Raw genomic sequence first — 15,680 nt, forward strand, 5'->3', positions numbered from 1 at the left:
TGATTTTTTTAAAATTAATTAATTTATTTTTGGCTCTATTGGGTCTTCGTTTCCGTGCCAGGGCTTTCTCTAGTTGCAGCGAGCGGGGGCCACTTTCATCACGGTGCGTGGGCTTCTCTTGTTGCGGAGCACAGGTTCCAAACGTGCAGGCTCAGCAGTTGTGGCTCACGGGCCTAGTTGCTCCGCGGCATGTGGGATCTTCCCAGACCAGGGCTCAAACCCGTGTCCCCTACTACGTTGGCAGGCAGATTCTCAACCACTGCGCCACCAGGGAAGCCCTACACTTTCATTCTTGATATCAGTATTTGAGTCTTCTTTTTTTCCTTGTTTAGTCTTGCTAGGGGCTCATTAATTTTATGAAATTTTTCCAAGAACCAGCTCCTGGCTTTGATGATATTATATATATATTTTTGACTTGTTTCTATTTCCTTGATTTCTGCTTTAAATTTTTTCTTCCTTCTAGTACTTTGGGCTAATTTTCTTTCCTTTTTTTTAGCTTCTTAATAAGCTGGCAGCTTAGAGCACTGATTTTAAAATATTCTTGTTTTGGGGGCTTCCCTGGTGGTACAGTGGTTGAGAGTCCACCTGCCGATTCAGGGGACATGGGTTCGTGCCCCGGTCCGGGAAGATCCCACATGCTGCAGAGCGGCTGGGCCCGTGAGCCATGGCCGCTGAGCCTGTGCGTCCGGAGCCTGTGCTCCGCAACGGGAGAGGCCACAACAGTGAGAGGCCTGCGTACCGCAAAAAAAAAAAAAAAAAAAAATCTTGTTTTCTTATATATGTATTTAAAGGTATGAAATTTCCCCTAAGCAATGCTTAAGCTCCACTCACAAATTTTGATATGTTGTACTTTATGATCATTATATTTAAAAATATCTTATTTCTCCTATGATTTCTTCTTTAATTCATTAGTGATTTTTGTAAGTTTGCTCAATTTCTGTATTGAGCAAACAGAAATATACTATTTGTATATTTTTCAAGTTATCTTTATTAATTCCAAATTTAATTTCTTTGTGGTTTGAGAAGATACCACGTATGATTTCAATCCTTCTGAATTTAATGTAACTCATTTTATGGACCAGGATTTGATCTATCCCATTGATTGATCAATATTTACTTAAAAGAATCTACTTTCTGCAATTGTTGGTGTTGGTGTACTATTTTATAAAAGTTACATACACATCTAGGATTGTTACAGCTTCCTGATGTACTGTTATGAAGAATCCTTCTTTATCTTTGGCAGTACTCCTGATCTTTAAGCTGCTTTGTCTGATGTTAATTTTCCTAACATAGTTTTCTTGTTATCAGTGTTTGTATGGTATGTCATGCCTTTTTCTGTTCTTTAACTTTCTGTCTTTTAATTCATCTCTTATAAACATCACATAGCCGGGTCTTTTTAAAAAAAATTCAGTTTGATGATCTCTGCTTTTTAACTGGAATGTTTAATTCCTTTATACATTACCAAAGTAGATATATTTATTTATTTATTTAGGCTATACCACGTGGCATGAGGGATTAGTTCCCTGACCAGGGATCAAACCTGTGCCCTCTGCAGTGGAGGCAGGGAGTCCTGACCAATGGACTGCCAGGAAATTGCCCCTAAGCAGATCTTTAACAATCCTTTGTCATCCTTAATGCATGAAACACCCTCCTGGTTTATGCTAACTTTATTTATTTATTTATTTTATTTTTGGCTGTGTCAGGTCTCAGGTGCAACACATGGGATCTTCGTTGCAGCATGTGGGATCCTCTGCTGCAGTGTGGGCTCCTTGTTGCAGCGCGTGGGCTCCAGAGCATGTGGGCTCTGTAGTTGTGGCATGCGGGCTCTCTTGCTGTGGCCCGTGTGCTCAGTAGTTGCAGTGTGTGGGCTTAGTTGTCCTGCGGCATGTGAGATCTTAGGTCCCCGACCAGGGATCGAACCAATATCCCCTGCATTGGAAGGCAGATTCTTAACCACTGGACAACCAGGGAAGTCCCTATGCTAACTTTAAAGTTCATAAGCATGTTAAGTATTCATTAAACTCAGTGATTAAAAATTAACGTGTACAAAACACTAGAGACCTAAGAGAATCACTGTCCAATATGGTTCTGCTATTTAAGCAGCTAAAATGTACCCACTGGCTGAACCCATGTTCAGCCAATATGCCTCCATCTTGCCCACAAGAGTAGTATGAGACTTAGCATGTCATGGTTATTTTGATGCTTCAGTTTACTGTGAGATAATTAATTTTTCCTAATTAACATCAGTAATGACCTAATCTTTGCACATAAAAATTATTTGTGCATCAACTTAAAAAAAACAAAGTATGAGAGTATCTCTTTCTTCACAATCTTGCCAAAACAGAATATATTCAAACTTTTGGGTTTTTGTCAAATTGATAGTGAGAAATGGTGTCTTGGTGATGACTTAAGCTGTATATCTCTTATCATGAGCAAGATTTAAGCATCTTTCCATGTTTAAGCGCCATTTGTATTTATTTTTTTCTGAAAAAGGCGAAGTCAGTTTCTAATCTTTACAAATTTTTCTGTTGGATTGTAGAGCTTTATTTTTAGAAGCTCTTTAGATATTCAGGATATTAACCCTTCATGATATAAATTGCAAATAAAACTATGAAAATTAAAATAGAAAAAATTCCTCCCAAACAGCAATAGTGTAATCTTGATTTATTTAAACTTTCTCTTTACATCAGAATATTAGGCACAGAAAATGAAAACAAGAGGCTTAAATTAAAATCTGGCTTAATTTTACCAACACAAACTATATCTAAGTTAATTCCGTTTCTAAAAAACATCTGCCACCTTAATCAATGCTACAGTTTTCCTCCTCCTCGTTTAACTACTTCTAAATACTATATATAGTTCTCTAATTAGCCACTCCAATAATTGTTCTGCCAGTATGAAAATCAAACAATCAAAAATAATCTGTCAGGGCTTCCCTGGTGGCACAGTGGTTGAGTGTCCGCCTGCCGATGCAGGGGACACGGGTTCGTGCCCCGGTCCGGGAAGATCCCACATGCCGCGGAGTGCCTGGGCCCGTGAGCCATGGCCGCTGAGCCTGCGCGTCCGGAGCCTGTGCTCCGCGACGGGAGAGGCCACAACAGTGAGAGGCCCGCATACCGCAAAAAAACAAACGAAAAAAATCTGTCACTGCAAAAATTAAGTCTACCCACATGGAAAGCACAAGCAAAACCTTCTACCTTTTTGACACCCAAAGAACACTAAACCAGCAACCTCCAATATCAAAATTAGATAAAAGCATTTATAAGGAATATATATTTCACCACCACAAAATACTTTGATTAGAGGAGCAGGATGTGAAGAATAGCAGAAGCAGTATTTATTATGTAGATACTTTGTGCTAGATACTGTTCAAATGCTTTATACATATTAAGTTATGCAAACTTCACAGTAATGTAGAAGGTAAGTACAATAATCCAAATGTTAGCTAACTATTCAACTTAGTGAAAGGAGTCTCAAAAGGATAATATAATTTGCAACTGTCCCTTATCTGAATCCTCAGAATAGGATTCTAACAGTTATAACTAACGTAGAGTATATCTTGATTAACATGTATAAGCAACATTGATCTTCACTTGACTAGGATTAGAAGGTACGTGGACCAAAGCTACCCTATTTCACCAATCCAACAATAAATCTGAAAGTAATTAAATATTTAAATTTTGATTAGGGATGAATGTCTGGGTTACAACCCACCCCCCAACAAAAATAAATAAATTTGAAAAATGTCAAACCTGTGTCAAAATTGAAAGAGGAGTACACTGAATATCAATATATTCCTCCATCTAGCTCACCAACTACTAACATCTTGCCACGCCTATTCCATTTCTTCATGTTGTGATATACACAATTCTCTTTTTCCTATATAGACTACAATCAGTTTGCCTCTTCACCCTTAAATACTTCAAAATTATCTCCCCAAAACAGACATTCTCTTATATGGTTAACCACAATACCATTACCACATCTAAGAAAATAAACAATAACACCATCCAACATTTAGTCCTTACTCAAAGTTCCTCAGTAGTCCTAAAACATTCTTTATTATCAACTTCTCCTAAAACTTGCGATCCAATCACATATTATATTTGGATGCTATGTCTCTTCAGTCTTCCCAAGTCTAAAACAGTCCCAGGACTTCCCTGGTGGCACAGAGGTTAAGAATCCGCCTGCCAACACAGGGAATATGGGTTCGAGCCGTGGTCCGGGAAGATCCCACATACCACGGAGCAACTAAGCCCGTGCGCCACAACTACTGAGCCTGCGCTCTAAAGCCCACTCGCCTAGAGCCCGTGCTCCTTAACAAGAGAAGCTACTACAATGAGAAGCCTGCGCAACACAACGGAAGAGTAGCCCCCGCTCGCCGCAACTAAAGAAAGCCCATGCACAGCAACAAAGACCCAACACAGCCAAGAATAAATAATAAATTAATTAATTAAAATAAAATAAAATAAAGATCGAATGCAATTAAAAAAAAACCAGTCCCGCTGCCTCTGTTCTTTACAACATTGAATCCTTTGAAGAGCCTGGCATTCTGAATATATATCTCAATTTCTTCATGATTAGAGTCTGCATTTTCAGCAAGAATACCACAGAAGTGAAGTTGTTTACCCCCCTTCCCCCATATCATCACATCAGCAGACATATAATCATTAATTATGGCAATGCCAAACTTGACGACTTAATTAAGATGGTGACCATCAGATCTCTCCATTATAAAGGCACATTTTCTCCCTTTGGAATTAATAAGTAAACTGGGGGATGATACTTTTAAGATCATTTAAATATCCTGTTCCAACACCATTCACCCAATGATTTTAGCATCCACTGATAATCCTTGTTAATTATTTCACTAGAGATTACAAAATGGTGATTTTCTATGTCCACCACTCTTTCTATTTATTAGCTAGTGTTATTCTAAAAGCATTGTTTCCTCTTTTTCCTCTTCTTTTTAAAAGGGGCCTAGATCCCTTTTAGTGGGGAGAGGTATTTAGAAAGCAAGAACTGGGTTTATACACGTTCTTTGCTACTGGGTATCACTGCTTCCAGGCCCTTTCTATGAACAGAGTCAGGAAACAACCAGTTTTTAAAAAATGAGTTCACACCTATACCTCCAATTCACATTCACCACCATAGCGTTCTTCTTTACCTTTCCCCATTCCATATTTATATCTCCCTTCTCCAAGGTAAGAATACCATTTCTCAACAACATCAATATATTACTCATTTGCCCTATCCTATAACACATACAAAATAGTTTCAAAATTAACACCACCAATACCACTACCAATAATAAACCCTAAGTCAAGTTTTTTTTAATAGTTGTATTTATTCCTACAATATATCTTACTAAGAGTGTAAAAATTTACTTGAATTCTTATTTCTGTGTGGTTATGTTATCTGATATAGTTGTTTCTGTTTGTATTCATTCAATTTTTGGATTTACTTTTTTCCCATTGTTTTTTATTTTGTGAATAAGTAAAACATTTACATACTTGGAAAGTCACAACTATATAAAAAATATTCATAGAAAGGAATTAATTTTAACAAAACCTGTTAACATACTAATGAGTTTCAAGATAAACCTGAAACTGGATTTGTGATCAGTGAAATAAACTGATAAGTGATTATTTCAATGGAATTAAAAAAGATTAAGGGCTAGAGTTTGAGAGTTAAAACTCTTCTTTATTGTGGAAATTTCAATAAAGGTGTACTTAAGAGCTAAAATGCACAACTATAAAAATAAACACAAAAAAATCTGGTCTGATTATACCTAGTTTTTGTACATGATAACCTTTGTTCTCCAATCATAAACAGGACTGTTACTAGCCTAGCCCTCCTATATTTTCTCCTTATAGTGTTATATATTGATATTGCTCCCTAATAATGGCATTATCTCTACTTCCCTTTTTGAAAACCCACAATGTTGGAAAAAATGCTTATTTTAAATGGATATATCTTATGTAAATTTAAAATAACATTCAATAAAATTTGGTAATTGGATATATCTAGATTTTTTTTTAATGTTAGCATTCTAAGAGATGGCCTTTATAGAACCACTAATCATTAAGGACATTAAAATAAAGTCTTTAAAATAATAGGCTACAAAAGGAACACCAAACAATATGTCTGAAAATTTGTGGTTTTATATATCTTTGTGGTAAAGACAGGGAAATATACAAAAAAGAAAGAAAAAAAGGAAAAAAGCACAACATACCAACACCAACAGCCCCAAACTGCTGCCCGACTAATGAACTTGGACTGAATTGACTGTATGTTGGCATCCTGCCGAAAGGTCCATAGGAGCCCACTGACTGGAATGAAGAAGTAGATGAGCCTAGTGAAGACTGAAGAAGAGATCATGGGTTAATTTTCCAGGCTCTAAACAATATGTACATAATGGAAAGAAATTCAGATATTTACATTTTAAAGAAAACTATTAAATTACAACTACTAGACACAAAAGCAATTATAGCAACTTGCAACATGCATTTAATGTTAAAACAGCTGAATAACCTGATTGCAGAATTTATATACATGTGTCAATTGTACGCAATGTGATTTATAAATGCTTTTTTCTACAATGAACTCCTCCTCTGAGTTCAGTTTTACAACAGATTTAGGAAAGAACCGAAGAAAAGTTACCCGAATAAGTAAACTAACTTTGCTTAAAGAAAAAATATGAGAAAAATCAAATTTCGTTATAGTACTAAGTTTCAGTCTGGTGGTGACATAAGTAAGACATCTCACTTTTGATTTTACTCTTATTTTCAATCACTTGAGGTATACTATTAAATTTATGGGAAAGAAATGCAGAAACAAACTATCCTGTACAAAACCACTTACTACTTACACTTTTAAATAGTTATTATTACGTTAAAGAGCACTTTATAAAAAGCTTCTTACTAAACCTAAAATACATATATATAAATATATTAATATGTATATATATACATTAATTTATCTTAACATAAAATGTTTGATAATATAAATATGAAGTGTACTAACAGCCACTAGGATACGAGTTCACTGATGGCAGAACCCTATCTGTATGTTTGCTGCTAGTATCAGACACATGGCAGGTATTCAATAAATACTACTGAACGAATGAATCAAAAGATCAAAAGCCAAAATTTACAGTGGTTGGAAGAAGTTTTTAAAAATCATTTTGAATTGTGCTCTCTAGGTTATTGTCATTCCATAAAACTGACTGATGAAATAAGTTGTTCTCTGGAGAGTTATCAAAAGATATGAGAGTCCGATAACATCGCTCTTTGGTGTAGGCAGCTATTTCTATGAGAATGTGTCTCCTCTCCCTCCATTTAAGAAGTTTGCACTTTCTCAGGATTCTTTCAGACTTAATTCGTCAAAAGTAAGACTTAAAAAGCAGGGGATAGGTAAGAGTAGAGAATTTCTCCAGTTTATGTTGCAAGAACCAAATTTTTTATTTCTTAAAAGGCTTATCTTATACTCAGAAAAATAGTAAGTAAATGTTAAAAGGTACTTTCTCTTTTTTTCCCCATTTTAATTTTATATAGTACTTAATATTTTCTTTAGAAGAGTTCATTAGGTATTTCCTTTTAATAGCTGGAAGGCACATTCTATGCAAGATAATATATATTTTAATAGTCAGTTTTGTGAAAACCTAAGATTTTTATCAGTCACAGCATAAAAAAGAGGAAGTTAAAAAAACCCAATAAGCATATTTTACTGCAAATGACCAAAGACTTTTGACAAGAAAAAAACTTGAGAAGAAAATGGATTCAGCAGAAAAACCACATGGGGGCCACAAAGTTTTTAATCATCTATGCCAGGAACTAAAAACACTCATGTTAACCTGCTTCCTCTGCTGCTATAGTAGAAATTCAGAGCTTCTATGTGCTTCCAATTAACATATAAACAGGTACTATAATGAACATCTTCTTTAATTCATAATTTACAATCTTTTAGACATCATGTGTTTCTGTTTTAAATAAAATACACAAATTTTATAATTCCTCGGGCTTCCCTGGTGGCACAGTCGTTAAGAATCCGCCTGCCAATGCAGGGGACATGGGTTCAATCCCTGGTCCGGGAAGATCCCACATGCCATGGAGCAACTAAGCTCATGCGCCACAACTACTGAAGCCTGTGCACCTACAGCCCGTGCTCTGCAACAAGAGAAGCCACAACAATGAGAAGCCCGTGCACCGTAACGAAGAGTAGCCCCCGCTCGCCGCAACTAGAGAAAGCCCGCGCACAGCAACGAAGACCCAACACAGACAAGAATAAAACCAAATAAATAAATTAACTCATTAAAAAAAACCTTCTCTTAATGAGAATACTTAGGATCGTCTTCTTTAATACTTCATTTGGGAATTGAACAACGTATCTGTACGTGTTAAAATCCTTTTATATTTTTGCATTGCATGTATACTATGTAACAAACATATCATATATAATGTGATTTAGCATTTTTTTCATTAAACTTAGTCATCTTACCTAAGAGTAGCCATCACCACCCTGGTTTGTAATATGATCCACATGTGAATAGTATAGTGGCATGGATCCTGGATTCTAGAGCCAGAATTCCTGGGTCTGTTCAAATTATGGGTCTACTTCAATTTCCTCACTTATAAAAATGAGGATTATAAAAATGAGAATAACTATAGTACCAAGATGAGAGGGTGTTGTGAGGATTGTCCTATTATATGTGCAGTGCTTTGAATAGTGCTTCTTATAAAGTCAGATCTCAATAAATGTTAGCTATTTTAACCATTGTTGAAATCAGAAAGTATCTTATGATAAAAATTAATTCCTCAGCTATTTCTTAATCTATTTAGCCCCAACTTATTATCTAAAGAGAAAAACCTGGGTGAGAACATTATCCAGTTATTTTGGGTATCCAGGTAACTAGAAAACGGTAATAAGCTTATATGAACATTTAATCGAGAAAATTTAAAAAACAAAAACAAGGAGAGGCAAAATCCAAGGCTAGTTATGTGCATGAAATTTACTTGAACTCCAAGACCAATTTACTATGTTACCTGAACGATAGCTGGGTCCTGAGGCAAAGAACATTGTGGTTTTGGTGGCTCACAAACAGTGAGGTCTTTAATATCACTCCCACGGAATATAATGTATTCAAAGACTTCATCTCGAGGTGGTATTGGACGATCTGTTGGTCTGTCTTCTGTACCAAAGGACCGAACTGGTGAGAAAACAGAGGATATGAGATACATGTCTACTCACTGTATTCAGCTAGTGCCTCTTACAATGCACTGTTTCAAGTACTAAAGAGCAGTTCTTAAATGCCATCCATAAGAAAGTATTCATTAATTTGTAGCTAAGTAAATTTTTTTTCTTAAGTGGAAAACAGAGTGGGTTTTGCATAGAGCTAAATGTGTTCAATTTAAAAGACTATTGGCGGGGCGGCGGGGCTTCCCTGGTGGCGCAGTGGTTAAGAATCCGCCTGCCAATGCAAGGGACACGGGTTTGAGCCCTGGTCCGGGAAGATCCCACATGCTGCAGAGCAACTAAGTCCGTGCGCCATAACTACTGAGCCTGCGCTCTAGAGCCTGCGAGTCACAACTACTGAGCCCACGTGCCACAACTACTGAAGCCTGCACGTCTAGAGCCCATGCTCCACAAGAGAAGCCACTGCAATGAGAAGCCTGCGCACCGCAACAAAGAGTAGCCCCCGCTCGCCGCAACTAGAAAGTCTGCACAGAGCAATGAAGACCTAATGCGGCCAAAAACAAATAAATAAAATAAATAAATTTATATATTAAAAAAAAAAAGAATCTGCCTGCCAATGCAGGGGACACGGGTTCGAGCCCTGGTCCTGGAAGATCCCACATGCTGCTCAGCAACTAAGCCCGTGCACCACAACTACCGAGCCTGTGCTCTACAGCCCGTGAGCCACAACTACTGAAGCCCGCGTGCCTAGAGCCCGTGCTCCACAAGAGAAGCCACCGCAATGAGAAGCCCACGCACGGCAACGAAGAGTAGCCCCCGCTCACTGCAACTAGAGGGAGCCCGCGCGCAGCGACAAAGACCCAACACAGCAAAAAAAAAAAAAAAGTTATCTTTAAAAAAAACAAACAAGACTATCGGTATTATGAGGTTGTGTTCTTCCTACATTTTTATTTACTTATATCTTTGGTGGTTGTGATAAGAGGAGGTGTTAAAAATGTCCTTCATTGTTATTTATTTTTAATGCCGTCATTCAGCAAAATAAAAAACTGGCAGCATTTCGTGTGTGTGTGTGTGTGTGTGTGAGTGTGTGTGTGTGTGTGTGTGTGTGTGTGTGTGTGTGTGTAGTAAGTGAAGATGTGAAGATTTTCCCAATCTACAAAAATCCCAAAGTTTTGGAAATTGAGCTTTGGGTTTAAGAGAAGAAAATGGAAAGAATATCCATCTTGGTGAATAGTACGTCCTCTAGAAGCCAAGGAAAGCAGCTGTCAAACTATTCAGCTCCATGGGATAGCCTGAAATGCCCTAGTTACCTAAAATATCTATCTCATAATTAAATCTGATTATTTTAACACTTAAGATAGCATTACTCAAAGGTGAACTGTGGACCACCTGCATCAGGGTAAGCTAGAAAGATCCTCAAATCCACTGACTCAAATCTTCTGGGAAGAGGGTATAGAAATCTGCATTTTAAACCAATTCCTCAAGAGTTTCTTATGAATACTAAAGTTTCAGGTTCACTATCTTAGGAGACTTCTGATGTTGATATCCCTATAGAAACTCCAAATAAGAAAGTTTTCAATATCAGATATTATTCATTTAAAGAGTGTCCTAGAGGAAGTAAACACCTTAACATTGTGCAAAGTTTTGAATGTATGCATTTTTCTGCAGAATTGATCCATAGCGAGATAGAAAATAAAGATTTCAGTTTAAATAATGCCTTTTTTTAAATCCTAAAAATTCTTTCTAGTACTTATGAGACTTCCAGGAAAGATGATGGCATGGTTGTAGGTTTGCAGAATATGCCTCCCTAAAAACTAAAGAAAATTAAAAAGTTTAAATCTCCTTAAACCAGGAAAATACCTCAAACCTATACCATAAAGCTTTATTAAAAACTATCATTCAGATACTGAATAAGTTAGTACAAACCAGAAGACCAAGTCCAGAATCCACATGTAGCATGCTGAGAAATTTTCCCAGGCACCCTCCAACCTGGTGGACGGGGACACAGATGTGATAAAGGAAAAGATGTAGGACGTCCTAGCTGAAGCATCCCTTCCTCTGGTGGCCGAACAATACTTTATCAGGGCGGGAGCAAGTGACAAGGTCCTACATCTTGTCCTTTAACCAAAAGGAAGGCCAAAAAGAATTAGAAAAAGCAAAACTAATAAAATTACAAGTAGGCCAATCTCACTCCTAAACTTAGCACCACCACTATCGCCACCATACAATGCTTTATAAAGTCCCAGACCTCCAAAGTAACAGATTAGCTCATCCTGAAGCTGCAGGCAGGTGGGGTGGGGTTAAAGGTCTTCCATCTATTTACAAAACCAAAGAGACGCTCTACTAGGCTTTCTAAGGCATAACAAAACCATTCAAACTATACCCATGTAGTCAAAAGAAAGATGAAAAATCCATTCAGGATTAATATTTATCACAGGAAACAGAAGAAAATTTCAGAAAGAACTGCTTTACATTCTCAAGAAAAATAAAACTCTTATGATCAAAATGATACTGAAAAGAAAAGGTAGCATAGTTAAGGAAAGAAAAAATAGACAAGGCAAATATAACAGCAGAACTAATAAAACATATCAACAATAAGCAGAACAGTCTCTGAGAAAGACAACAGAACAAATAAGAGAAAATATAACTAAAGATATAACAAGCATCCTGACATAAAGACCTAAATTTGATCAAGTTTCACTGTACTTCCAGGAAAAAAAAAATTAGTGCACTATAAGCCATACAGACTTATCCTTTGCTACATCAAAATAAAGAACTCACAGAAACAGTGCCATCAAAAAATAAGAGATGGACAACAAATCCATTTAAGCACATAAATATATGTGACAATTTACTAAGGCGCTAGAATAGAATGTAAATTTAATAGTTCTGAAAAAGACTACAAAGTTACAAAGTGTTGCAAAAATTAGGATGGTACCTATTTCACACAGTATTCTAACAAAAATTGGGAGATGAAAATGACAAGAAGCAGAGGAAACACAAAAGGAAATTTATAAATTAATACTCATCTTTTATAGTAGGAGTCATCTCATAAAATTTGGGGGGAAGTTGATAAATTAACATATGTAGGCTTAAAAATTTGTTATTTGCAGTCCTAAAGGTAACCAACAATAGAGTTGAAAACTAAAGGCATACTTTCCAAAATATGGTATGAAGAAAACCGTTACCGGGCTTCCCTGGTGGTGCAGTGGTTAAGAATCTGCCGCCAATGCAGGGGACACGGGTTCGAGCCCTGGTCCAGGAAGATCCCACATGCCGCGGAACAACTAAACCCATGCGCCACAACTACTGAGCCTGAGCTCTAGAGCCCGCAAGCCACAACTACTGAGCCCTCGTGCCACAACAACTGCAGCCCGCGTGCCTAGAGTCCGTGCTCCTCAACAAGAGAATCCACTGCTATGAGAAGCCCACGCATCGCAATGAAGAGTAGCCCCCGCTCACCGCAACTAGAGAAAGCCAGCGCAGCAACAAAGATCAATGCAGCCAAAAATAAATAAATAAAAATAAAAGTTCCCTTAAAAAAAAAAAGCTACCATACAGCAAAAGAGGGAAAATGAAAAAGTGTGAAAACAGAGACCATGAGTTTGAGAAACAGGCTCTAATGATGGAAACCGATTTGATCAGATTTAATGTTTTCAACAGACAGTTCTTGTAGCATTATAAAGAATAAGTTAATTAGAAGAGCAATCAGAAGGGAACACATGTCTGGAAGATAACAACAAATGAGAGGTGGTGAAGGTTGAAACCTGGACATTGAGAATAGAAAGAGAGAAGGCCGGACAAACACAGAAAAGGTAGAAAATTACTAGTACTATTCTGCTACAAAACATTTCAATACATGAATTAGCTCATGTGCAACTGGTTAGTAAGGGAATTATGTCAGTACAGTCAAAAATCACATTGTTTCATCCCTAAGTTTTTTAACCTGTTATTTTTATTTATTTATTGCACTTTAGGGGGCAGCAGCTAAACACAGAAAGCCACAGAGTAACAGTATATGATGCCCAATCACCCCAAGTTTCCTCTTGGCTCAATTTGGCTATGTAATCAGTCTTATAAGTGCTTATTGCATGGTTCTGCATGGTTCTCCCTGATCCTGATGCACTCTTTCATTGTCTCCAACAGCAGATTCAACACTTTTTTATACTTTCTTCCATCAGGCTACCTTACATTTTTTTCTTTCAAGCTGGTAGATGACTTCATTGTTAGGTATACTTCACCAGCATTTTTGTTAACGCTATCATTTCCATTCATTTTCTTTTTCTTCTTTTCTTTTTTTTTTTGGCCACACCACTTGGCTTGCAGGATCTTAGGTCCCGGACCAGGGATTGAACCTGGGCCCCAGCAGTGAAGCGCCAAGTCCTAACTAACCACTGGACTGCCAGGGAATTCCCTATTTTTCTTAATTGTGGTTAAGAATACATAACATGAGATCTACCCTCTTAACAAAATTTTAAGTGTACATCACAGTATTGTTAATTATAAACAGAGCTCTACAACTTTACCACCTTGCTTAACGGAAACTTTATACCCACTGAACCACAGTGTATCATTTCCTCCTATCCGTAGCCCCTGGCAACCACTATCCTCCAGTATATTTTCTTCTGTAACTTGGAAAATAAAATCAAAAAGGAAGCAGAGGGCCAGTTTGGAAATTACTGGGCAAGTGCTGGTGAAAAGGTACCTAAAGAAGGAGGTCAAAATATAACATTATTTATCAAATGTAATTTCTTACTTAGAGTTCTACAACTCTGTCCACTTTTTTTCAAAATAAACTGCTATATTATTTGTTACATCAAATAATATATTTGATATACAATAATATATTGTATATTAGGTAAATATACAGTAACATTAAACATGCTATGTATGAGGCAGATTATAAAACTATTATTTTCAAAAGATTACAACTATCTGAAATTAAAACATATATGTGAGTGACATCATGGAAGATGGTAGAGTAGGAAGATCCAGGAATTGGTCCCTCCACCCAAACAACTGTTGGGCTGGCAAACAGTCTGAATTAACCTTTGTGGAACTATGGAATCTAGTCAAATGCCTGTAGCATCCAAGGGAGCACCTAATGAAGAAAGAGGCCAGTAACCTTTGGTGAATTCTGGCATTTTGCAGAGTGGCTGGCTATTACCATTCATCATCTCCCATCTCTGTCAAGGGCAGCTGTGGGGACAGTGGCCCATGTTTCTGGTGCAGCTTGCTGATGCCAGGTGGGCAACAGGGATCCTGTCCTCCAAAAAATTAGGGTTGTATGACATGATCTGCCTGAAAATTCACTGAGGGCCCAGCACAGAGGCTGGCCATTGTTTCAACCCTCAAGGGCAGGGCACAAGTGGCTTCTCTAGTAGTGCTGGTGAAGGCATTTAGAAGAGTTAGCATATCCTTTCCCCCCTCAACAACAGCAGAATGTACATTATTCTAAATTGCACATGGAACATTTTTCAGGACAGACCAAATTTTAGGCCAAAACCAACTCTCAATATATTGAAAAGGATTGAATTTTATGAAGTATTCTCTGACCACAGTGGAATGAAGCTAGAAATTAATAATAGAAGGGAAACTGGAAAATTCACAAGTACGTGTAAATTAAACTGACTCTTAAAGAACCAATAAGTCAAAGAAGAAATCACTAGGGAAATTAAGAAAAATCTGAAGACAATTGGAAAAGAAAATACCACCTGCCAAAATCAGGGGATGTAGAGAATGCCATACTCAAGCAGGAAATTTATAAATGCTACACTAAAAGAATCTCAAATGATCTTTATTAAGAAACTAGAAAAAGAACAAACTAAACCCAAATCCAGCAGAAGGAAGGAAGGAAATTATACTGGATTAGGGATGAGATGAACAACATAGAGAACAGAAAAACAGAATCATCAAAGCCAAAAATTGGTTCTTTGAAAAGATCAACAAAATAGACAAACCTTTAGCTAGACTAGACTGACTAAAGAAAAAGATGAGCAGATGTAAATAACTAAAATCAGATGAAAGCAAGGACATTACTACCAACTTTATAGAGATTAAAAGACTCAGAGAATACTACAGACAACGTATGCCAACAAAATAGATAAACTAGACAAAAAAGAAAAATTCCCAGAAACATACAAATTACCAAAACTGACTCAAGAAGAAATAGAAAATCTCAACAGATCTTTAACAGGTCCAACAAGAGACTGGACCAGTAATCAAAAACCTCCAAAGAACCAGGTCCAGTTTCACTGGTGAATTTTACTAAACATTTTAACATCAATCCTACTCAAACCTCTCCAAAGAAACAGAAGAAAAGGGAACACTTCCTAACACATTCTATTAGGCCAGCATTACCCTGACACCAAGGACAGACAAAGATACTGTAAGAAAACTACAGACCAATATCTCTTATGAATACAGACACAAAAACCCTCAACAAAATACTGGCAGACTGAATTCAACAGTACATTAAAAGGACT

The 15,680-nt window shown here is 37.0% G+C and overlaps 1 protein-coding gene across 7 annotated transcripts in view; it reads right to left on the bottom strand.

The window, feature by feature from the left end:
* LSM14A (LSM14A mRNA processing body assembly factor) overlaps positions 1-15,680 on the bottom strand; it is a 56,409-nt gene that overhangs the window by 21,836 nt on the left and 18,893 nt on the right. For all 7 annotated transcript variants that reach the window (XM_082676489.1, XM_082676491.1, XM_082676485.1 and 4 more), the window contains exons 2-3: positions 9,045-9,208; positions 6,236-6,365 (exon numbers count right to left, since the gene is read on the bottom strand). In XM_082676489.1, coding sequence (XP_082532615.1) covers positions 6,236-6,365; positions 9,045-9,208 — 294 coding nt within the window. The remainder of the gene's footprint in view (positions 1-6,235; positions 6,366-9,044; positions 9,209-15,680) is intronic.

Source organism: Grampus griseus (genome assembly GCF_964374135.1).
Source record: "Grampus griseus genome assembly, chromosome: 19".
NCBI lineage: Eukaryota > Metazoa > Chordata > Mammalia > Artiodactyla > Delphinidae > Grampus > Grampus griseus.